General features: G+C 37.7%; 1 protein-coding gene, 1 long non-coding RNA gene and 1 pseudogene across 4 annotated transcripts; 2 read left to right on the top strand and 1 right to left on the bottom strand.

Annotated features, from left to right (window-relative positions):
- Positions 1-135: 135 nt before the first annotated feature.
- LOC137708295 (7-deoxyloganetin glucosyltransferase-like) lies at positions 136-1930 on the top strand. Its single transcript, XM_068447341.2, has 2 exons — positions 136-798; positions 881-1930. The coding sequence occupies exons 1-2, from the start codon at positions 270-272 to the stop codon at positions 1810-1812; spliced, it is 1461 nt and encodes a 486-aa protein (XP_068303442.2). The 5' UTR covers positions 136-269; the 3' UTR covers positions 1813-1930.
- A 2349-nt stretch (positions 1931-4279) lies between these two features.
- On the bottom strand, positions 4280-5182 carry LOC148689402 (uncharacterized). Of its 2 annotated transcripts, none has more exons than XR_015958281.1 (3): positions 4855-5182; positions 4662-4746; positions 4280-4364 (listed from the first exon to the last, which is right to left on the bottom strand). It is a non-coding gene; the product is annotated as an uncharacterized LOC148689402 (long non-coding RNA). The 2 variants fall into 2 exon arrangements; XR_015958282.1 differs by having other exon boundaries at positions 4287-4555.
- A 2386-nt stretch (positions 5183-7568) lies between these two features.
- Positions 7569-9347, top strand: LOC137709443 (UDP-glycosyltransferase 85A3 pseudogene; annotated as a pseudogene). Its single transcript, XR_015958765.1, has 2 exons — positions 7569-8064; positions 8371-9347. The product of XR_015958765.1 is annotated as a UDP-glycosyltransferase 85A3 pseudogene (transcript).
- The last annotated feature ends 15350 nt before the right edge of the window (positions 9348-24697 follow it).

Here is a 24697-nt window from a genome sequence, read left to right as displayed (position 1 = left end):
GTTAGAGATGTAGTTTGGGGGTAATTGTCTCTTCACATTTTCTTTACTCTTTCCGCGTGTTTCTTCCACAAGCGCCGCCTTAGTAATGAAAATGTTTTCAGCCTGTGCATGTAATCTCTAACCCCAGTATGGCCTTTCAAATAAAAGTACAGAAGAAAGATCAACCTCGCCGTCCATTATTTATTGGACTCGCTGACATTTAACGCCGCAAAATGGTCGATTGCCTATAAAGCTCGGACTGCTTGCATTTGTGAGAATGCAAATCGAAGATGAGTTCCATAGCAGTAGGTGATAAGCCTCACGCCGTATGTATTCCGGTTCCGTTTCAAAGCCATATCAAGGCAATGCTGAAATTAGCAAAACTCCTCCACCATAGAGGCTTTCACATAACCTTTGTCAACACAGAGTTCAATCACAAGCGCTTTCTTAAATCTCTCGGACCCAACTCTCTTGATGGCTTGCCTGATTTTCGGTTTGAAACAATTCCTGATAGCCTTCCAGATTCAGAGGAAGACTCCGCCCAAGACCCCTATTTGCTTTGTGATTCTATCAGAACAAATTTTTTGGCTCCATTTCGTAGCCTTATAATAAAACTCAATGACATGGTAGCTTCCAACAATGTTAGTCCTCCAGTGTCTTGCATTGTTTCAGACGGCCTCATGGCGTTTACTATCACGGCTGCTGAAGAATTTAGACTCCCTATCACGCTGTTTTTTACTTTAGCTGCATCTGCATGCAGCTTAATGGGATCTGAACACTATTCTGCTTTGGTAGAAAGAGGATTTGCACCACTAAAAGGTGAAAATATTTAAGAATTTATTTTATTTTAATGATTTATTGCTTGTTTCTTAAATATGACATGATTGATTGGGTGTTGTAGATGAAAGCCGTTTGACAGATGACATTCTGGACAAGGTAATAGACTGGATTCCGGGAATGAATGGTGTACGCTTAAGGGCTCTCCCCTACTGGGATAGTGACATCTTCCTTAACTTCACCGTTGAAGCAGTGGACAGAGCTCACAAAGCCTCAGCTGTTGTTTTTCACACTTTTGATGCGTTGGAGCAAGATGTTATGGATGCTCTCTCATCTATGCTTCCGCTTGTTTACGCCATTGGCCCTCTCCAACTGCTTCTCAATCAGATACCAGAACACCCTTTGAAGCCTGTGGGATACAGTCTATGGAAAGAAGAAACCGAGTGTCTCCAATGGTTAAACGCCAAGGCACCAAACTCTGTCATTTATGTGAATTTCGGCAGTCTAGCGGTGATGACACCTGAACATGTTATCGAGTTTGGTTGGGGACTTGGAAATAGCAAGCATCCCTTCCTGTGGATAATTAGGCCTGATCTTGTTGCCGGGGAAACAGCAATTTTGCCACCCGACTTTGTGGCCGACACCAAGGAAAGAGGTATGATAGTAAGTTGGTGCCCGCAAGAGAAAGTCCTTAACCACCCATCAGTTGGAGGGTTTTTAACACACAGCGGCTGGAACTCAACAATTGAGAGCTTGTCTGCCGGAGTGCCTATGCTCTGTTGGCCACTCTTCGGCGACCAGCAGACAAACTGTTACTTCACTTGCAACGAATGGGGCAGTGGCATGGAAATCGATAGTAAAGTGAAGAGAGATGAAGTGGAGAAGCTTGTTAGAGAATTAATGGAGGGGGAGAAGGGCAAGAAAATGAAAAATAAGGCCATAGAGTGGAAGAAGCTTGCGGAGGAAGCCACCGGTCCGCATGGTTCTTCATCCAAAAACTTAGACAACTTGGTGAAGCAAGTGCTATTAAACAATAGCGATGTACTGCGCGACTAGATGCGCTTCGCTGAGGCTCCTGTACTCGGTTAGCAGCATCCTTATGAATAAACTGAAACATTATGCTTTTTTCTGTTTGTTCCCCGCTTAATTGGTCGGTGAAAGTACTTGGATTTCCTGTGTTGGAGTTAATTGTTTAGAAGCTAGCACAAATTGGAGAAAATATACAGCGATACAGTACCACCAGCTGGCTTTGCTGAGTGGCAGTACCTGTCCACTAAAATTTTGCCATGTGTACAACAAATACACATAAGCTTAAGCTGTTTAAACCCACGTTATATAAAACCAAGATGCCATTTACTCCGACGTTAAAAACCGAAACGGAGGTTACACTGATCCTCTGCCATGGCAACGCCACCCAAAAGCTTGCTGGACCGGCGACGGCGAGTCTACTGACCAAATACTTTATTTTTTGATCTGCCATCGTTGTGCAATTATATCTTCTAACATTGGATGACATGTCCCGATCCCAATATACCAGGATGGGCACGTGATGGCTGACACTTTAGGGTGACGAAGCCATACTAACCAGTATGGAAGTGCTATCGGTATAGAACATTCATAGTCACATCAATGATGTACTCAACTAGGGGTATTATAGTCGCCCGAAGGCATAACCATCACTTGAAGGTGAAGCTGAACGACATTGGGTTACAACAGTGAAGAAACATGGTAGGCCCCATCACCCGAAGGTGAAGTTGTACGACTTTGGGTTACACCAGAGAAGAAATATATACATAACATAACACACCGACACTAGCCATGGCTAGTGAAGTTGTCTGACATTGGTTTCGCCAGTGAAGCTGGGAGTATGTCATAAATATCCTTAAATGTGTCATATAGCCATAAACATATACATACTCAGGTTGTGTGTGTGTGTGATGTATGAATACCCACTAATTAAGCACAAAAAACATAAATCACATTTCTCGTATCAAATCATCAGGGCTCAAAAGGTCAAAGCATCATCTCATAAACCATAATAAATCAATCATGTGAAATCATAAATTCATATTCGTGAATCCATCATATATTGTAAAGCGTAAAAAGCCATGCTTCGTAAATCTTTCGTAACCATATATTCAATAAATCGTAAATAAATCATAAATAATGCATAAAACGTAATATCATGAAAACATGCTTTTCGTGAATGCAAGCCTAGCATTTAATAAAATAATGCAATTTAAGAAGGTGTCCACTCATAGGTACTCTATCGTTGAGGAGTTGTTCGAACTAGGGAGGACGGGATTGCCACAACAACCCACCTAAGCACATAAAGGGACCAATTAGTAAAACCTTACTAAAACGATTGAATTTGAGAAAACGGATGTCGGATTCAGATTCGGAACGTCGAAAATCTAAAGAGGGACCTCGGGTTCCCCCGCGCATCACCATGAGCCAATTTGGGTCGCTAGAAAATTGGCCAGAAAAGTCACCAGTGCCGCCATGGACGGCGGCAGAGCACAATACCTTCGGTAGAGGCACGTGTGCTTTATGCACCAGGTACTACAACACCATGCGTAACCCATATGCCCGCGAGTATGTTGTACTCGCGAGGCCTCAAACTGGCCGAATTCTAGGCTATTTTTCTAGAGCTCCGTTCGAGCTCATTTCTCCACCAAAAACAATGTTCTACATGTGGAAATGAAGCTGGGAATGAGGAGAATAGATTTGTACCAAATAGAGATCGAGTGGTGGCTGAAGTTGGCCTGAAAATGCCTGCAAAAGTAGGTTCATTCATTGAAAAACTGGGGAAGGTTCCCCCAAGCTATTTTTGCTTCCAACATGAGAGTATAACTTAAAAACTACCCTAATCTAACCTTAAAACACAATCTAAAGGGTTCTAGGCACTTAACTATGTCAGGGATGGTGAGAACTTGTTGTGGGTTCGTCAGGGAAGACAATGAACAATAATCTCTGCCACTATCGGAGTTCTGGGACCTTGGCCTGGGGTTGAGACAACGAGATTTAGATGGTGGTTCACCGACGTGAACTGTGGTGGAGTTGTTGCTGTCATTGTTTGTTTGTGTACGTGCATCTGTGCCTCGAAGAGGAGAGAAGAATGCAGAGATGAGAGGGAGAGACACAAGGAGATGGAGAGTTCACTGGGGAGAGAAATGAGAGGAAAGAGAGGGAAAAAGAGAGAAAAACAAGGAGAGAACCAGGGGACCAAAAATCAAGGCACTACTACGAAACCATTTATTAGTATCACTATAATAACCGACAAGAAATGTATATTACTGTCGGATTTTAAGAAAAATTCGACAGAAAATGGATGTAGTGGCGGATATAATAAGCAATAGAATTGTCAGCGTCAGGAAATGAATTTTTAGACAAAAAATACTCTAAAACCGACAGAAATTGTGTCAGATATAACCGACAGAAAATTTATTAATAATGAATAAATAAAAGTAGTATCTATCGGATAAAACCAACAAAAAAAATATTAATAATAAAAAAAATATAAACCACTTTATGAATCATTTCTTTCCCTTTCAAGTTGGCCTCCCCTGCATTCATTGCATTTTCCAGTGAACGGATCTCGAGTATTCCTGCAACAAGACAACCAACGAACAGATCCGTGAGCACCCTACAAAACTACCCCCAAACTTTATCATTCTTGCAAATCAACAGATTTTCGACATGCAAAACCAACACAGTCAACTGAGAGCATGAATCTTTAATTTGGATTTTGATCCGTGTTTTGTCTCTCTTGCGTAATGTCGTATCCAAGCTTTGGAGTCTGCTCTTGTGCATACATTAGAACACGGATGGGTGTAAAAATCACAGCACAAAAAAACTTTGAAAATAACATCAAAACCAAAGTTTGGGCGTGATTACGTTTTTACCTAAAGATAGGGGAGTCTTGGACAATTCGCCGTGGATCTGGAACTTTTGGGTGTTGGTGCACCTCCCTTGTTGTAGATCCGTGTACTTTCGCAAAAAAAAAAAAAAAAAATGTTGAATGGATGTGTTAGTTCTTTGATTTTTCCATGACAATAAACTCAATGGAACTCCATGGCAGCAAAATGAGATTTTTACCTTTGATTTAGGGGTTTCGCTACTAAGATCCAGTGCAGATGATGGCTTCCATGAACGGGACCAAGATCCATGGCGGCATGGATTACAGTTTTAGATCGAGAGAAATGAAGGCGAAGGGTTTGTGTTGAACAACAATGAAGACTAGATTTTGTGTAGGTCGAGAGCCATGAAGACATTTCTCATGGTTGATAGAGAAGCGGCTATGGCTTCTACCTAGGGTTTGTGTTGATTTGAGAAAGGGCTGAGAGAAATGAGAAGACCTCTTTTGGTTTCTAGAGGGAGAAGGACCTAGGGTTTCTAATTATACTCAGAAATGAAAGCAACGAGAGAAACCTATGGCTTTTCGTTTGGAATCCTAGGAAGATCCTTTTCCTGAAGCACGACATGTGTGCGCATCCTAAGCTTCTGGGCTTATCGAGGACACTGTGGACATTCGCGGAATGAGAGTGCCATGTGGGCTCTGGGCTCGAGATCATCAAAAGCTGAAATGAGAATGGGTGTAGCTGTTAGGGTTTTGCTTTGTTCGTGCCGGTTATATCCGACAGGGCCATGAGTGAAAAAAAAATATTTAAACCATGTGTTTATTTATTTATTTTTAATCAATATAACATTTTAAAATAATAAAATAATCAATTTATGTCGGTTATAACCGTTACCATTAACTTAAAAACCGCTAGAATATGTTAAAAATATTTAAAAAAAAAAAATTCAAAAATACCGGCGGTTATAATAATTTTATAGCAGTTGCATCTGACACTAAATATCCGCCAGGAATTTATGTCGGATATAACTGATAGGATTTCATTGTTATCCGATACTAATGATGTGTCAGTTATCTTTTATCTGATATAATGGCTTATCAAACCGTCACCATCATCCGACACCTAAAGCTAATATTGTAGTAGTGGGGGTAGGCCTCACAGGCTCACCAACCAAGGGGAAAAAAGATCAAACACAAAAATATTCCGCGGATGCAAAATTACTAAAATACCGCTAACACATCAGATTCTGTAAAATTCACGTTCTAGCTCCAAATTCAATTTCGCTTGCACCCACGCGTTTGTAGTGACGAGCACTACAAGGATACACCAAGGAAAAGTGCCCTACGTGACACGATAATACGGTCAACAAAAATCAACACTTTTCACCTCAGAGGACATTTTCGTAAATTCATGTTTAAAATTATAAAAACCATAAAATTTAGGATGGGTCGTTACATTGGATAATTGGGATTTGGGAAAGACCTGTAGGCTTCAAGAAGATGGGAGAAAATCCCAAATTAATTTTCTTGGAAACGATGGCGAAGGTTGTTGGAAGCCAAGCCACCGCCCATGGATTTTCTGAATCTGATTTCTCATTCAATCAAACAGCCTTTGATTGTGCCTCCATCGTTCTTGTTTCCTCTTCCTCACTTTTACATAAAATTCCTCTTCAAATTTTATTCGAGAAATTCTTAATCTTGAGCGGTGAATCAATGATTCTATCAACCATTTGGAATTTCATTTTTATCCACCGGTGGCATGTATTAAATTCTACAGATGGCAAAATTCTAGTGGAACGTTTTACCTAGGTCAGCAATGCCAGCTGGTGGTACTGTACTACCGTGTAATTCTCCCACAAGTTGATGTTGCAAAGATTTGAAAAATCCTTGTGGATTATAATCTGATTAGGTCATAGAAAAGACACATGGATGAGCAAGAGGACAAACTTTTATCACATGTGTTGAGAAAGTCAACAATCATACAAGATATTTGCCAAGGTTAGCATCCAATCAACGTTGATTTGAGATGTTGGACTGATTACCTTCCTACTTAGTGTTGATTGTATTAATTAGCTTTGTATAAATTGTAATAGGGATCAGTCATATGATTCTTCCTATATTATTTATATATTGTAACCTTGGAAATTATGGATCAAGGAAATATTCAGAAGTACTCAAACTATCAAGGGCCGGTCACCCTATTTTGTGATAACCAAGCAGCTCTCCATAGTGCTGCCAATCCCGCGTTTCACGAACGAAAAAGACACATTGAGTTTTTTATTTTTTATTTTTATTTTTAACAAACAATATTATCTACACTAAGGCGGTGGGAGAGTGTCCTCACAAGGGCTAGCAATAATGTGGCTCCAATTCGCCTTTGGCAAGAGTTGAAACTGAAACCTCTCACAAGTGAAGAGGAATACCACTAGACCGTAGTACTAAGTGACAATAAGACACACTGAGTTTGATTGCCATTTTGTTCGAGATAAGATTATGGAAGGAAAGATCGTCACCAGCTTTGTTCCATCCACATCACAGTTTGATGACATTTTTACCAAGGCCTTAGGCAAGGAATGCTTTTGTCCTTTATTAGGAAAATTGGCGTTCATGATATTCGCTCTAGAACTTGAGGAGTGTTGAGAAAGTCAACAATCATCCAACATATTTACCTTGGTTAGCATCCAATCAACGTTGATTTAGGAAAATATGCTGGAATGAATACCTCCTTACTTAGTATGCTGGAATGAATACCAAGCAGCCCTCCACTCCATAGGACGAAGAGAACCACGTGCCACATAGGTCAAAAATGAAAAAGCAAACTCAAACGTCCATTGTTTATCTGGACCACCATCATACAAATTTGAAGTATATACAAAATGTATATGACATATATACATACAATATAGATATATAGTAGTCCGGTCTTAGACTAGAGATATATGAGATGACTAGTTCCATAGAAGTAGTAGGCAATAAGCCTCATGCTGTATGTACACCGCTTCCACTTCCAAGCCATGTAACGGCAATGCTAAAACTTGCAAAGCTCCTCCACCACAAAGGCTTTCACATAACTTTTGTTAACGCAGAGTACAACCACAAGCGCTTTCTTAAATATCTTGGCCCCAGCTCCCTCGATGGCTTGCCTGACTACTGGTATGAAACAATCCCAGATGGCCTTTCAGATACCAATCCCCGCCAATAGTTCCCTTTGCTTCAAGAGTCCGTCAGAAAGAACTTCTTGGCTCCGTTGTGTAACCTCCTCAAGAAACTGAATGGCAGTAATCCTTCAGTGACTTGTATGGTTTCAGATGGTCTTATGACATCGACCATCACAGCTGCTAAAGAGCTTGGAATTCCTATCGTAGTCTTCTTTCCTTTTGCCGCAGCCGGCTTCATGGGCTCTAAACAATATCCTATTTTAGTGGAAGAAGGACTTGCACCTTTGAAAGGTGAGAAGCTGAAGCACTTCTTCTTGTAAGATTTTTTGCTTAAGTGCTTTTATTATAAATTTGTACTAAATTTATCAGAAATCCAAGTGGTTTTATTCATGAATCCAAAACACCCTTCTACAGAATCATAAGCACTTTTTAAGTTGTTCTTCGAAATATAGTCGGAAGTGCTTTTGGTTGTTGGAAAGTGCATTTAGCTTTGTCAAAAGCATTACCATAGAGGCCCTAAATACTCCTTTTGCCAATTTATCATTAAACAAACTATTGATGAGATTAATTTTCCTTTACTTGGATGTTGTGTTGTAGATGAGAGCTGCTTGACAAATGGATTTTTGGAGATGGTAATAGATTGGGTTCCAGGAATGAAGGGTATCCGTTTGAGGGATCTCCCGACTTGCTTTCGAGTTACAGATCTGAATGACCTTGTGTTTAAATTCTCCTTGGAAGCAGTTGAAAGAGTTCATGAAGCTTCAGCAGTTGTTGTTCATACTTTTGATGCATTGGAGCCAGATGTTTTGAGTGCTCTGTGATCTCTACCTCCGCCTGTGTATTCCATTGGCCCTCTCCAATTGCTTCTCAATCAATTTCCAAAAGACCTTTTGAAGCCTATGGGATATAGTATGTGGAAAGAAGAAACTAAGTGCCTCGAATGGTTAAACGCCAAGGCGCGAAATTCAGTTGTTTATGTGAATTTTGGCAGCCTAATATCCCTGACAACACAACAGCTTTTGGAGTTCGGTTGGGGACTAGCAAATAGTAAGCTTCCCTTCTTGTGGGCAATTAGGCCTGATTTGGTTATTGGTAAATCAGCGATTTTTCCACCAGAGTTTGAGTTTGAAACCAAAGAAAGAGTTGATGCCCCCAAGAACAAGTCCTGAACCATCCATCAGTTAGCTGGTTTTTGACGCACAGTGGTTGGAATTCAACCATTGAGAGCTTGTCTGCAGGAGCGCCTATGCTCTGTCGGCCCTTCTTTGCCGACCAGACGACCAACTGTTACTATACTTGCAATGAATGGGGGATCGGCGTGGAGATTGATAATGACGTGAAGAGAGATGAAGTGGAGAAGCTTGTTAGAGAATTAATGGAAGGGGAGAAGGGCAAGAAAATGAAAAACAAGGTCATGGACTGGAAGAAGCTTGCGGAAGAAGCTACCGGTCCACAGGGTTCTTCGACTAGAAATTTAGACAATTTGGTGAATCAAGTGCTATTAGGAAAAAGGTAGACCATGTATCCATAAAATTCTCTATTGTTACAACGGGAAGAACAATGCTTTGAAATTACATAGCATGCGTGATTAAAATAAGGTCTTTTGTACGTGCAGGAGTGTGCGAATGTAGAGGCTAGTGTTATTAATGTTGTGGTCATCCACAAATTTGGCAACAGGCATGTAGTGTGTAGGCTAGCTATCTATAGGCTAGGCTCTGCCGTATTGAAATCTCAATACAGCTAAGCCTAGCCTATAGAATACAATAACAAACTTGAACAAAACAGATGATAATGAACTTAGCAAGTCGACTCTCTCGAATTCAACACAACCACAAACTGAGAACGTGGAGTATCACAACATATAAAATCTCATTGTCAAATGGTGTTGAAATCAAAATACGACCACAAGGGCTTTTCTTAAAACCCACATTGATAATGAAATTTATATTTTGGTTATTAATGTCCTTTTTCAGACCGTTGATCTTTTGAAACATCATTTATATATCATACTTGCAAAAAATAGACAAATCCAAATCATTAAGACATTCATTTATAGTAAAGAAAATAGATGAATACGGTTCTACAAAAAAAAACCCTAAATCCTTAATCCAACGGTCATATGGGTTAAGATTTAAGTGATTTTTGGTAGACATGATTTCTTATGGAATACATAAAAATAGATAATTCGGATAGTTGGAATATATTATGAAGTGGGCCTTAAAAAAGCGCTATAAATTTGACAAGACAAAAGGACGCAACGGGTTTACAAATTTGGCGTCTGAGCTCCGTTTTATCACTAATGTGCACAATACATTGTTATTTTCCTTCCGCTTTTTCTCTTATGTTAGTTCACTCTGTACACTTTTTGTTTGAATTTTAGTGTTTAGTAGGGAAATTAAATTTTAGAGGGAAAGTGACCAATTGCAAAAGTTTAGCAGGTAATCAACTGAAATAAAAGTCCATGTAAAAATTAGCAGCTCTGTATAAGTTCGGAGAAAAATGGCCAATACCTCTTTTTCCTTTTAGTGTATTGGATATAAAAATGAGGGATGCTATCATCGTTGGTCTACAAGAGTTTGCTTGGGTTTCATAATGTGTAAATAGCTCATAGAAATGTACAATGATTTCACAGTTGCTTATGAAATAAAAAAAAACTCATGATTTAGAACACGAAGAACAATAAGAAAACGTCCGAAAACCTGAAACAATCGAAACCCAGAACATTCGAAATTTCGAAAAAAAAAAAAAAACGAAAGATCGAAAGAAACCCACAAACCTTGAAGACAAATCAAGGGACTCGATCAAAGTAAGGCAAATAACAAAGCTTTAAATCTTCAAAATCTCTCTCTCTCTCTCTCTACTCTGTGCGTCTGTGTTTCTTGTTGGGTTTAAAAGGGTTTTTATTTATTAATCATATTCAAATTGGGAGAGAAGGGCATGTGCTCATCTCGTTTTGAATATAACGGCTACTAATTCCTGACCGTCGGGTCTTCATACTACCGAAAAGTCTCGATGGTCTGTCTCTAACGGCTATCGCCCTTTTGTGCTCCGTGCCCTATTTATTATTTCAAATGTTTTTTTTATGGTTTTTTATTTTATTAGTTGGGCCTGGGCCTTGACCTTTTTGTATCCATTGGTTTCCAACTTTATCCATAAAAATCCAACAAAGAAAAGTATGTTGTAATTCACAGGTCATTCATTGTGGATAGCCACATATCCCACTACCAATCCACTGTTTATCTCACCACAACTTTGTCTAAAACCTTGTCTATAAAATGGATGAGAAGAAGGACAACAAATATACATAGATAGACAAACGGCAGGTAGAGGAAGAAAGAAGAGAGGAAGAAGAAAGGAGATAATAGAAAGATTTATCTTTGTAATCTTGTTATTCCAGATTATAATGAAAGCATCACTGCTGCCCCGATGACGTACTCTAGTCACACTAACTGTAGAGGAACCTCATAAAATGACTTCGAACTGTGAAATAATAATAAAAGTAGAAGGGTTGAAATAAAAGAAAATAGCAGACCAAGAAAAAGCAAAAAGATAAGGACTTAATTATTGCATTTTCTGTTTTGACATATTTATGTGCATTGTGTTGGTTTAAAGCCCTATCACAAGTTCTATTTATTTAAAGCAATTTATTTACCATGGTTGGAATTACCGCCTATTGCTTTAATTTATTTATTGTACTTTTTTTTTTCTTTACGATGAGTACATACTGGACCCGAAGTTCCTTGATTAGATAAGAACCTAAAGTTTCTTGATCCTCATCACATAAAATGATTAGACCCGAAGTTCCATCATGAAAAAAGATCAGGAATAAAGTCCCCAGATCCTCAAGATCGAACATGAAGTTTCTTGATAAGTACCTTAAGTTTGAAGAGCCGAAGTGTCACAACTTAATTGTAATAAAGGCCATGAGAGTCCCAATTCATAGGCTATTAAATAAGGACCAAAAGTTCCTTGATGTATGATACATTTTGCTAGAGAGTTTACATCTCGAAGTTTTGATGATTATTGCATGTCATTGGGCATTGATGTTGAACACCATGTTCCTCATGTTCATACTAAAAAATGATTTTGCAGAAGCATTTATTAAGCGGATGAAATTGTTTACCCATGCTCTGCTCATGAAAACGAGATTGCAAGTTTTTCTACATGTGGACATACCATTATACATAATTCACTATTAACTTTGGTTGAGACCAGTTACCAACCATCAATATTTCTCAATACAACTCGTGTTTAGGCACCAGCCAAACATTACACATGTACGAGTTTTTTGATTATGCTATGTATGTGCCTATTGCACTACCACAATGTACTAAAAATGAGCCATGAAGGCAAACTGGAAATTTATGTTGAATTTGATTCACCATCTATCATTCAACATTTGAAACCCTTGACTGGGGATATGTTTACCGCATGGCTTGCAGACTAGGATTTTGATAAGACAGTTTTCCCTCCGTTAGGGGGGAAAATAACATCGTTCCAGAAGAATGATGAGAAAAGACCGTTCTAGAAGAACGAAGAGAATTTGTCTTATTTTGATTCATGAAGCTATCAATATAAAAACGAAGTGAGAATAATTGAATGATGCAACGATATGCAAATCAAATGCCAGATGCATTTAATGATACAACAAAAGTAATAAAATCACATATACTTATTGCAAATGTGCCTACATGAATTGATGTTCCTGTTGGACAAAATAATGTGTTAACAAATCTAGTACACGCCTGAAGCATGGCAGACCCTTAGATTTAAAACGTTCAGTACTTCAAAAGAAGAAGAATATGACACTATTGAACTATTGCATTCCCAAAGCATAACTATTGCATGTGGGAAGCATGACAGTTGCCGCATGGATACATGTCCCAAAAAGGACAATCCGTGGACATGGGAATGTTGATGTCTCACGCATGAAGCATGATAGACATATAGGTTTCAATGACTCAACTCCTGGAAGTGGAGATTAAAATCTCAGCTCTATAACGCTCTAGAGGAGGTTATGATCCGTATTCTCTAAATTATGACTATCCTGGAAGAAATAGTGTAATGCCCTTGAAGCAGCAATGGGTATCCAAAGAAATGAAAAGCTTTTATGCATGTGCATGCACATGAGAATATTGGATCAATGATTGATGAATTGATGAATTGATGACAACCAAAGGTAATTTTGGTTTTTACAAGTAGCTACTAAATTCATCAATGAACTGTATTGATATTGAGTCACGTTCTTTCGTTTGTCGACGAAAGGAAATATTATTTGCCAAAAATGGAGAAAGGTAATTCCATTACAATCTTGTAAGAACGTAGAAAAATGGACCTATATATATATATATGTGTGTATGTAATACATATAGCCAAAAGATGTTGAACCAAATGAGGTTACATATGGGCATTTGTAATACAGTGAATTACACTCACATGATATGACACAAGGTTACTAATTGAAACTTGAAATTTTGCTCTTATAAACAAGTTCATATGAATGGAGAATTATATACGAAGGGTTATGAGTCGTCCACATCATATCTCCATAAGTAAATCCCTCAAACATACATGGAAGCAAGTTGCTCTGTATAAATTCCAAAGGAAAATGTGTCATGAAGTGTAGAAAATCCCTAAAGAATTTAGATTGCTTGAAGAAAACCTTGGGAGGGTAAAGCATAAAATATGTACTTAAATACCAATGGATGGTATAAATTACCTTAGTGAGTACTATCATTATGATATTGTTGTAACATACTAAAATATCTTACAAGAGTTGATAATATTAGATTTAGACTCCTGAAGAGTCTAGAATGTTTATAAAGTGTTGAGAGAGATATTGTCTCGAACTGCAGAATCGAACAATATGCTAAAACGAATCTTATCCATGATGTTTATAAATAATCATATGGATTGAAGATTATGAATTGAATACTCAAATTATTTATACACTAAGAATGATCATTTATCTTCGTGAAGGTAAAGATAAATTGATATTTGGTCCAGAAGTACCACATCTTAGTGAAGTTTATGCTTTATTGTATTTGGCACAATACATTGAGTGAAATAAAGCTTATCTATTAATATCTCCGAGAAATTACATACACATGAGTTAAAACAAACAAACAGGAGGGAAACTTTCACAGAGGTTGCTCATGTGAAGCTTCAGTACTCGGAAGTATCCCAGAAAGGGAAGGCACCAAAGGTTGATTATTTGGAGCCTCAGTGCTTGGTGAAACTCTAGACGGCTGAGACAATGGGTGTCTTTGGAATAAAGACTCGAACCTTTGATTGTCATTTTGAGTCCGAACTTCGGATTCCAGTAGTTGGTCGAGCTTTCTTTTCATGCTCGTCGAGTAATTATTTGCAAGCATGTGTAACACTCTATTCTCATGCTTGAGCCCTCTAATCTCTTGTGTAAGACTTGCCACCTTAGCCGTCAATGATTCAACTTGGTGAGTTCGAGCAAGTAGGCATTGGCCCATATTAGAAACAAAGCCCGCACACTGAATACTGAAAGCCAATGAGTCTTGAACGACTAACTCATCAGACATGTTTGAAAGGATTCTGTTATCCTTGGGAGTGAGAAGATTCCTAGCTACCACTGTAGCAGTTAGGTCATTCTTCATCACAAAGTCCCCAATTGTAAGAGGACCATTAGAAGATAAGAAGGACGGGTGCCATATATTATCCTGACACGGCTCATCTGTACCACTCTTAAGACTCAAATCTAAGCAAATGTTAGATGGGCAAACCATTTTTCAGAAATGATGAAGGAAAAAGGAGGTCAAATAAAATCTCAAAAGTGCAAGAAAGGCAACATTCTACATGTAGTAGTTTTTCAAGCTTACATTTTGAGCACAATTAATGCTTCTATAAAAGAAGAAACAACAGGGCCACTTGTTCAAAAATCGAAGAGACACCACTCTTCGAATTTCAAAAGCCAGATTTTCAGGATAAAATTTGTCAACATTTCTCATACGCAATCTCAGCTTTTGAATATCATGTGCAACTTTGTCAAAAATCTCTGATAAAGTTGAAAACGCGTGAATCTTAGTGTTCTAATTACACCATAGTTGCTGACAAGAGTAAAGGCACAACACCATTACATGTTATTGCGAAGTCCCTATATATGTCAACCTCTATCTTCCATAACAAGGCAGACCTACAAAATTATCTAGCTCTTCTTCCTCTTCAAGAATGCATCTTCAACAAAGTATCTCGAAATACTCAGTTTTCTTCCTCTCCGAGACTACCTCTTCAAATAAGTCACACCAGAGCAAGAATATCTCATATCATCAGGGACAAGAGCAAAAATATCTCATATCATGCAATCTCCCTGTCATTTTCTTTGTCCTTATTCTCACCTAGAGGACTAAGGAGAAAGAAAGCAATCAGTTGGAACTTGAAATCAAATTTCCAGTCAGGAACCGACTGCTTGGAAACTTTCCTGATTGCTTACCTAGTATCGCTCTCGAGTACTCATTTTCAAACTGCTGATATGATGATTGGAGCTACTAAGCATGATGAGTCGCTGAGAAGTGATGTTCTGAAGGACCTATCAAATGCAAGGTTTGCATTCCACTCCTGCATCAGAGGACAAATATTGCAAAAGAAGATGTCAAACCTGCATAAGGAAAATACCACTTCTACAAGGGGGACCTATCAAATGTAAGGTTTGCATTCCACTCCTACATCAGAGGAAAAATACTGCAAAAGAAGATGCCAAACCTGCATAAGGAAAATACCACTTCTACAAGGGGAACAAATAAGGCAAGCGAAAATGATACATTGAAGCATGTAGAGACAAGCACAACAAAACACGAACTAATTCATCCTTGACGGAGTCAAAGATCACTTGTCATGTGGAGTTGCTCATGGTTCCATTTCATTCAAGGACAAGTCCCAAGGATCTTGAAGAAATCACAAGTCCGATTCAATATCAAGTGTCCACCACCCTTGAATCAAATTCTGCTCCATATAAAAGGAGTAAATTTAGACCTTTGGTGCAAGTCTAGTAGAAAGTCCTACAACCCAATTCAAGAAAAAACATGTGGAAAGTTAAGAACAAGTAAAGCACCTCATTCGGCAACTCTCCCCGTAAGAGACTAAAGCAGAATGATCAATGATCAACCTAAAGAATTTGAAATCAGGGGGAGACACCCATCAGGGGGAGCATCCAAAACATATCAAGATTTTAACAAGTCAATTGAAGACTTGTGGTCATCCAAGGGGGAGTGTTGTAATTCACAGGCCATTCATTGTGGATGGCCACCTATCCCACTACCAATCCACTGTTCATCCCACCACAACTTTGTCTAAAGCCTTGTCTATAAAATGGATGAGAAGAAGGAGAGCAAATATACATAAATAGACATATGACTGGTAAAGGAAGAAAGAAGAGAGGAAGAAGATAGGAGATAATAGAAAGAGTTATCTTTATAATCTTATTATTCAAATTATAATGAAAGCACCATTGCTACCTCGATGACGTACTCCAGTCACACTCACTATAGAGGAACCTCGTAAATTTTGTGTCTTATTTATCTATTCCACTGCACACAACATCAGTTTTACAACAAAATAATAATTTTACCAAAAAAAAAAAAAAACCATTATAAAAAAATTTCTTCCATAGTTTCAAACCTAGAATATCACGTGCAATAATAATTTTTTTAATCAATATAAATGATTTACTCATTTGAGCTACAAGCCTCTTTGTACTATTGTCCTTTACTTCTTTTGTGTAGCAATAAGTAAGGTGAAAATGAAAGGGGTAGTGCTCCACACACCTATTTTTACTTCTCAAACACCCCTCTTAATTTTCACTTGCTGGATTGAATGGGTTAAAGAAGATCAATAACCAAAGATTAACAAGGCTGAACAACGGATGTGTTTGTTTCTTTTTTTTTTTTTTTTTTTTTTGAAATGTGTGGAAATGTTTCTTTTGATACAAGTTATTGTGCGGGATGGATCAGTCACAAGCATTTGAATGCTTAAACAACGGTTTATCATTACATATGTTCAAAAACCTTTTTCATGGAAGCTAGACATTATGGTTTATTTGCCTTGATACGAAGATATTGTGTAGGCATTTGAACTAAGTCACATAAGTAGAAGAAACGTTAAAAGAGATTAGTTAAAATAGTTTTTTTTAATACTATTCCCCTGTAAACTATTAAAAATTTAACAAAACTGTTGGAGATGCTCTAAATCCAAAATGTTCAAAGTTAAGAATTCTCACAACCTAAATTTGGCATAGTAAAAATCTAAGGTGCGCAAGCCCCAGTGCGTTGCTTGCATACTCAAACCCACATAGCTACATGATAAAAATTGAACGGTGTTGATTTAAATGACGTACTCGTACGTAGAGGATAATCTGTAACAATCCATCGTGGAATTTACGGAACGGAAAGGTATTTTCATATTTTTCACTTTTGGTTGGGTTTTATTTGTTTTAAAATATTGCTTTTTGGTGTTAAATGGTGTGCCTAAGGGGCCCACCTCTGATTTTGGTTCCCCGGTCTCCCTCAACTCTTCTCTCCCCGTAAGCTCTCTCCTTCTCTCTTTCTCTTTTATCTCACAACTCCCTCATCTCTCTCCCTCTCTTCACTCTCGAACTCCCTTTCCTCGAGCTCTCACCACTTTACAAACCCACCTTCCTCCTCTCTGAGATCACACACACGCAAAACCACCTGCATATTATACTATTGAGTTTCCATCAAACTATGGGGATTAGTATATTGATAATTGATTCAGTATCTCTACTAATTAATAAAACACTCATTGTCAACCAAAATCCTATGAAATTACTAGATTAATCCTTTAATTAAAATAGAACATGAATAAGAAATATGGGGTAGAAATGTAATTTCACACAACCAAATTTTGCTGTTTTTTTCAAAGCCTTACCTACATATAATCCTAACATATCTCTAATTAAAAACAAAAACAAAAACACTTCCCACTCCTACATTCTCTATCACTCTCTTCCTCTCTCCTTCTATTTCAAAAATAAAAATGAATTCTCACACTTTGTGTGTGCCCATATGCTAGTTATATATATCAACTTGGTCCACTCATGTTTGTTTTGTGCCTCCTCAGGACATTAAAATTGGGGCATACATTCCCGGCGTCAAGGCACTTCCACATCGGCATCTTCGAGTCCCCTCAGTGTAGGACCCATTCCTTTGCTCATCCAATTTTATATTATTCCTTTTTAGTGTTCTAGATTAGTTGTATACTTTGAACATGTTCCTCATATGCATAATCATTGTATTTAAATTTCTACTATTTTTTTCATATTCATTGTTCTCATGCATGTTAGTATGGCTTCGTCACCTTCGGGTGTCAGCCATCACTTACCTACCTTGGTGTTCAAGAGAATATCTGGGTCGGGCGTGTCATAATCTCATTTTACAATGGGTAGACCCAAAAGAAATTAAAATGTTGAATTAATTAAAAAATTTACACTAGAGAGTCGTGCTCTCATCAGTGACGGATCCAGAATTTCAACTTCGAGGATTTTTATTATGGTATAAAAGTTACTATAATATTAGGATATATAGAAGACATTGCTAACTTTCAAATCTATATAAGTAGAATCGACTCGTTTATCAAAATTTGAGTTGCACCAATATTCCAAGAAATTCGTAGAACTTACCCAAAATACAGGGTTCCTTTATTTTTGTTTCCGAGGAAAATTCGAGGCGAGTTGCCTTGAGTTCTTCCTTTGATTGTTTTCTAATGATGAACAGATGTGTGTTGTGTTTTATAGCATTAACTTTATGCGTTACAATTGAGCAAGACGATGGGTATTTTACACATTGGTTGTATTGATGTATTAACTTTATGCGAAATTGGAATGCTAGGTTTATGAAGCCAATTCATCTGTTACTACGTTTGCTTTGCGATATATATGTCGAACTTTAGTGACAACATCAATCAATAACTTTTTATAAGAAGTGATAGAGTGATTTCATTCATAAGAACTAAAGAGATACAATGGGTAACAAATGAGTACAACTTCTAAATACTGATCAATTTCTTAATCTGAAAAGCAATCGACATCACCATCTGAAGCACTAAGAGCAAACAGTACATATCTGGAAAACTATCACTAAATTAAAAACCTACATAAGCTGCAACTTCTTTACCTTTTGAACATGTTGTATCGTTTATTATTACCACTAGCCTACTACTGGCAAACTTTAAATATGTTCTTAAAAATATGGAAATGTTGTGACATGTTCTAATAAATATTGTGATTGTGTAAATCCTAAGTATAGATAGATTAGGAATTCTTTGGGATCTAGAAGATCTTTCCTAATAGACTTTGTATTACTTGGAGAGCAAGTTTCTCTCCTCCTTATTACTACAAATAATGGCACAAGGATTGGGGAATTAACTCATAATTTCTCAAGTCTATTCTTCACTCTCTTTCTCTCCATGGTACACCTCTCAGTTAAATATAGACCACAACACGTTATCAGCACGCTCCTACAACTACTCTTAAGGAATCTGACATAGAAGTTATTCATCTTCAATCAAGAGAATATTACGTTTCAATTATTCTTAATTGATTAAATTTTGATTTTATTTTATTTTATTAATTCATATAGTTTTATTGATTCCATTTAAATTTTTTTGTGTGTGTTGAATGTGGTACAAGCTTTGAGATGGAAAGCCAAAATTGAAGATAGAACCCGTTCACAATATTCATCATGCAATCCAGATTTCTTCCAAAATAACGATGTTTATCTCGATATTGTTTCAACTTTGATTGCATCCCAACAAAACCCTAACAGCATCTGTTCGGAAATCACCGCCACTTGCTGCGCCATGCCTTGTTTCGTCGACGGAAGCACACCCAGCCTTCGTTAGGGTGTCTTTAACCTGACCCGGGGCCTTGGGCTTCCCTGTTTGTGCTCAACCCACTACAACCCTATCTCACATCTTGGGCCTAGGGCTTGATTCCCATTTTTTTTGGTCCTTCAGTTCTTTGAGCCAGGTTTTGACACCAAACCCCAAGGAAAAAAAAAACGAAAATAGGTAGTAAGCCCAGTTTGGCTTTCATACCCGTTTTGTGCTTTTTCCAGCCCACTTGTTTTCTCCCAATGGACCTGTAGTCCAACCCACGTCTGAGAAAAACCTTTTTCTTTATGGGCCTATTTATTTTAGACCATATGAAACCTTAATTAAACCCTATTATCGGGATTTAGTTTTCACTTTTTCTTTCTTAACCCATACTTGGGTCTTGGTTCTATTAACCCTAATTTTCTCGCTGGCCCACAGCCCAGCAAATTAAAATAATATTTTGGACTTGAAGCTCCATACTATTAGGGCCGTTTCCCTGAACTTTCACATAAAGGGTCCCAAAGCTACCCACCATTAATATATTTGTTTTCTTTTGCTATACATATTATGTCTTATATATATTGTGTTTGTTTACAGGTATTATGAACCTGAAGTTCATACTTCCAAACCCGAAGTTTCGGAAAAGTGCCATAGAAACCTGAAGTTTCTCGCAACACTTATGTTGAGACCTGAAGTTCTCCATGCTTAAATCTGTTAAAGCCAAACCATGTCTTAGACCCTGAATGTTCTAACTTTGATGTTTATGGAAATTTTATTTCCTAAAACACCAATCACATTCTTGTTTCCACATTCAGCATATTGTAGAATAGTAACAAGTTCGATTTCACTGATTTGGTAGTTTCAAACAAGAAACTATTTTATGTGGATACAAGACGTGACACCCTGCTTGACTACGACTAGTTGCGAAATCATTGTAGCCAGTTATGGTGTGGACGAGTTGAATAAGCCTCCACCATAATCTTCATTCGAAAACTTATGCCTGAAATGTATCAAATGGAAGTACCTCTCTGCCGAGGACTCTATGGCTCTTTGACTCGCTATGGACCGTTTCAAATCATGCAAAGATGAATTCTTTCCCGAAGTAAAACATAATTGAAATCTTTACGTCTATGAATAGGTACAATTCTAGAGTTTATATTCGATCGAATTTTGACTGGAAGAAAATATTTCTCGTCCTTCTATATCTAAATCTTTACGTCTATGAATAGGTACAATTCTAGAGTGCAGAAGTTTACCAAATTCTTAGATCTAATTACTACCACATTTGTGAGAGAAAGGTACCCCAGCAATTCGGCTGGGAGGTACCAACCGATATAGACCAAGTTTTTGGCTGAAGTCTACTAAATAGTGGTACCCTGCTTCAACAAGGATGCACCGACATGCATGCTCTGCTTCGGCAGAGGTACACTGAAGGGCATGTTATACTTCAACAAAGGTACACCGAACCGTATTACTCTGCTTCATCAGAGTCCTACCGAACATACATCTCCAGCTTCAGCTGGAGCCTATCGAACCCAAGTCTGGGTCTATCTCTCTCTCATAATCTGATTTCAAGTTTGTTTTACAACATATGGTAGGTCAGGGTTTGCCAAGAGGTGGTATCACGTTCGAAGCATTATCCTCGGAACCTAAGACCTAAAACTTCAAGAGTAAGGAATAGTATTCCCGAGCCTCAACCTTGTAGAATCTAATTCCGTTTTGATGGAATCAATCATTGGTCATGCACATTTCAGTACCTCTACCAATGTTATTAAGGAGAACCATTCCCGCAGTCAATCCGTGAGACTAATTTTGCTTCACCTAGCACATTTGGAAAAGCAAAATTTGACATAGAATGCCTATTGGCTGAACCCCCTTGTATATTTGGTTTACTTTGTGAACAATTTATTTTGTTCTCAGATTTAAGATTGGTGTTTGGATGTCACTATTACTCTCAAATAAGAGTTAATTAACAAAAATTACCACATGTGACTAATACAATTAACTCATGCTTATGTATGTTTTGTGGATAAGTTAGATGTCTGGTTCTATACTAACTTCATATCTAATCATCCCTTGACAACCTTTTTAGGCTTATCCAACTTGAGTATAGGGCATGGCATTGCCCTATGTTGTCCAATGGTAATAATTTTACCATAATGGGAAACCTTACACTCACTTCGTTCCTGAAGAACACTCTTTTGAGCTTTAAGGATATTCTAGAGAACTATTACCATATTGAAACAAATGTAGAAAATGGAGTAAAATTCATTTGCACTTCCAACGAATACACCCAAAAGTGTAATCTAGAGAAGATGAAATGCTTAACAAGTGGATTACACCCATTCAGGCTCACTATGTGGCTGACCAGAAACTTGAGATTCCAAAAGAATTTTCGCTATGGATGTACGATTAGGATATCTAGGATGATTTATGATTTGGGTATCATCTTATTAGAAGTAAAGACATCATACCTGGAAGCGTACCATGCTTTAGCACCTTCCATCGTTTCTACAAAGGATTCAAGGGGACAATATTAGTGGACTGATTCAACCACCCTGCGAACCATTTAGACACTTTATGGTATTGGTTGATGCTTCTACACATTTGTCACACATGTGGCTGTTGTCCACAAGTTGCCTCTCCACACTGGTGGCTCAGATTAACAAGCTTAGGGCTCACCACCTTGATTATCTAATCAAATATATTCGATTGGTTAAGTTAAAGAATTTACATCGAAAACTTTCGATGGATATTGCATGTTGATTGGGTTTTGAAATTAAATATCATATACCCTATATTCATACCCGAAACGGCCTAGCAGAAGCATTCATTAAACACCTTCAAATGATTGCACAATTGTTGGTCATACGTACGAAGTTCCCAATCTCTGCTTGGGGCCATGCAATATTGCAAGCAACCATGTTGGTTTACTTGAGACCCGTCTTGACCCAAGCTTATAAATAACGCGTTAGTTGGTTACTAGATACGAACCCAACATATCGCATATGCGCATCTTTGGTTGTGCGATCTATGTGCCATTTATGTCGCCCTTACGTACAAAAATGGGTCCTTAAAGAAAGATGAAAATCTATGTCGTTTATGATTCTCCTTCTAATATTTTTTACTTAGAACCCTTGACATGCAATCTCTTTACCGTTCATTTTGCGAATGTCCTCACTATGTCTCATCTCGATCCCAATCTAGATCGTTATAGTATAACCAGACACTTCTTCTGATCTAGCAAAAGTGACGAGATCACATATACCGGCTGCAAATGTGCCTGCAAAGATGAATGTACCAAATGTACGATGGACATTCGTCTCCAAAAGTAAGAACGCCACTAATGTGGTCGACCCTCGTACATTAGCTGCTAGCCAATCAATCTGTCATGCGCCAAAATCATGGCAGATCACTCGGTTTGAATTATTCACCTCCCCGAAAGTGGAGGAACATGGCATGAATGAATCCGCCCCTCGATCACTGTCTCAATCCTTTCCAGCTCATGAGATTAAATTCGGATTAGTCTTGAGACCTGAAGTTCTTAGTCCAATGTAATAGTTTGGATGAGATATGGAATTAGAATGAGATTATCACAGATGATGTTTTATTTATATGGTTACTACCAACATAAATGAAAAGTGAATGTAACGAACCGCGTTCCGTTGATTAGTGTTAACGTAGAACTGATTGGTCAACTAGAAGAATCAATCCATGACGAATGATATGAATGAAATAATGCGATATGACAACTTTTGGGATCTTAAAACGAAATTTATATGGAGTTTCCAAGGGACTTACATGTACTGATCAAATAGTTCTAGACCATAAGAACACCCTCTCGGTTCTAATGAGGTCTTCACTTTGAGGAAGCAGAATTATCCGGGCATATCTGATATACCCGTTTAAGTGAATATCTTATCAGTTAAGGATATATGCCATTGCGTGTACAAAATCTGAAATTGCTAGAGTCGAGAAAACTGACTCGAACCTGATATCGGACTTTAAGATGAGTGATTAGCGATAAAATTATCTTCCACGTTGTAGAGTTGCTTTCAACGAGGAAAATTTTGAGTTCTTGCAAAAAGTCATTTGGTCTCCGTACATCTCTAAAAAAACGAGAAAAAAAAAATCGGCGAGAAAATTGTTTTGTTGATGTACATAATGCTAGTGAGGAAAAATTGTTCTTCTCACTCTAGGTTTAGTGGGAATTATATTCCCTTCCCACCAAAATATTAGTGAGGAAATTATTGTTTTTCTCGTTGAAGAAAATTTTTAGCAAGGAAAATGGGTTCTCGTTGTAGCACTCCCACTGTAATTTTCTCGTTGAACCATGCATCACCGTGGCTGTGTTTCGTAATAGAGTAACACTACACTTATCATTTATTTGTATCATCATTTGTACTATTTCACTGATAGAGATAGGCCTGGCAATGCATGTGGGTCTCATCTTTATTAGAGAAATGGTACAAATTGGTGGTAAGAGTAGGATTTTTGTTCGTAAAACCATGCATACAATAAGTTTCCCGATTTTCAATGAAAAGTACTCACGTACACGTCGGTTTCTTTGTTTATTACTTTGTAGTGATATGTAACTTGAATAGATTACGCAACTAAGTTAGTTAATTTGTATAGATTATGCATTAAGTCATGTTAATCTGTATAGATTATACAATTAAGTAACAAATACATGTTTAAACAATGCTAACAGGGGGTGCGTGGCGATATTCAATGATCTCATCATTGTGCTTTAGCTTTTGTCTGTTCTTTAAAATTGTCTTATGAGCTCTGCCACCTGTATGGTATGTGGTTCTTGAATTATTTTAGGCTTATCAAAATTATTTTGTTCCAATGAAGCTGAAGAATTATGTTATGATATTTTTCTGGAGAAGGGGATTTGAACTTGGTTACAAACGTGTTAGCAAAATAATCAAAATTAAAGTAGGGACTAGTCGACACCAATACATAGGCTGGTAGTCTAACAAAGAATAGCTAAACCTGTCGGAATATGGTAAAATCCTTCAAGATTCTAGTTTTTAGGGTTTAGACCTGCTGAACCAATTTTAAA

This window comes from Pyrus communis, chromosome 17, assembly GCF_041283825.1.
Source record: "Pyrus communis isolate YQ-2024b chromosome 17, ASM4128382v1, whole genome shotgun sequence".
NCBI lineage: Eukaryota > Viridiplantae > Streptophyta > Magnoliopsida > Rosales > Rosaceae > Pyrus > Pyrus communis.
The sequence above is the reverse complement of the archived record's forward strand: the minus strand, read 5'-3'. Positions and strand labels throughout refer to the sequence as shown.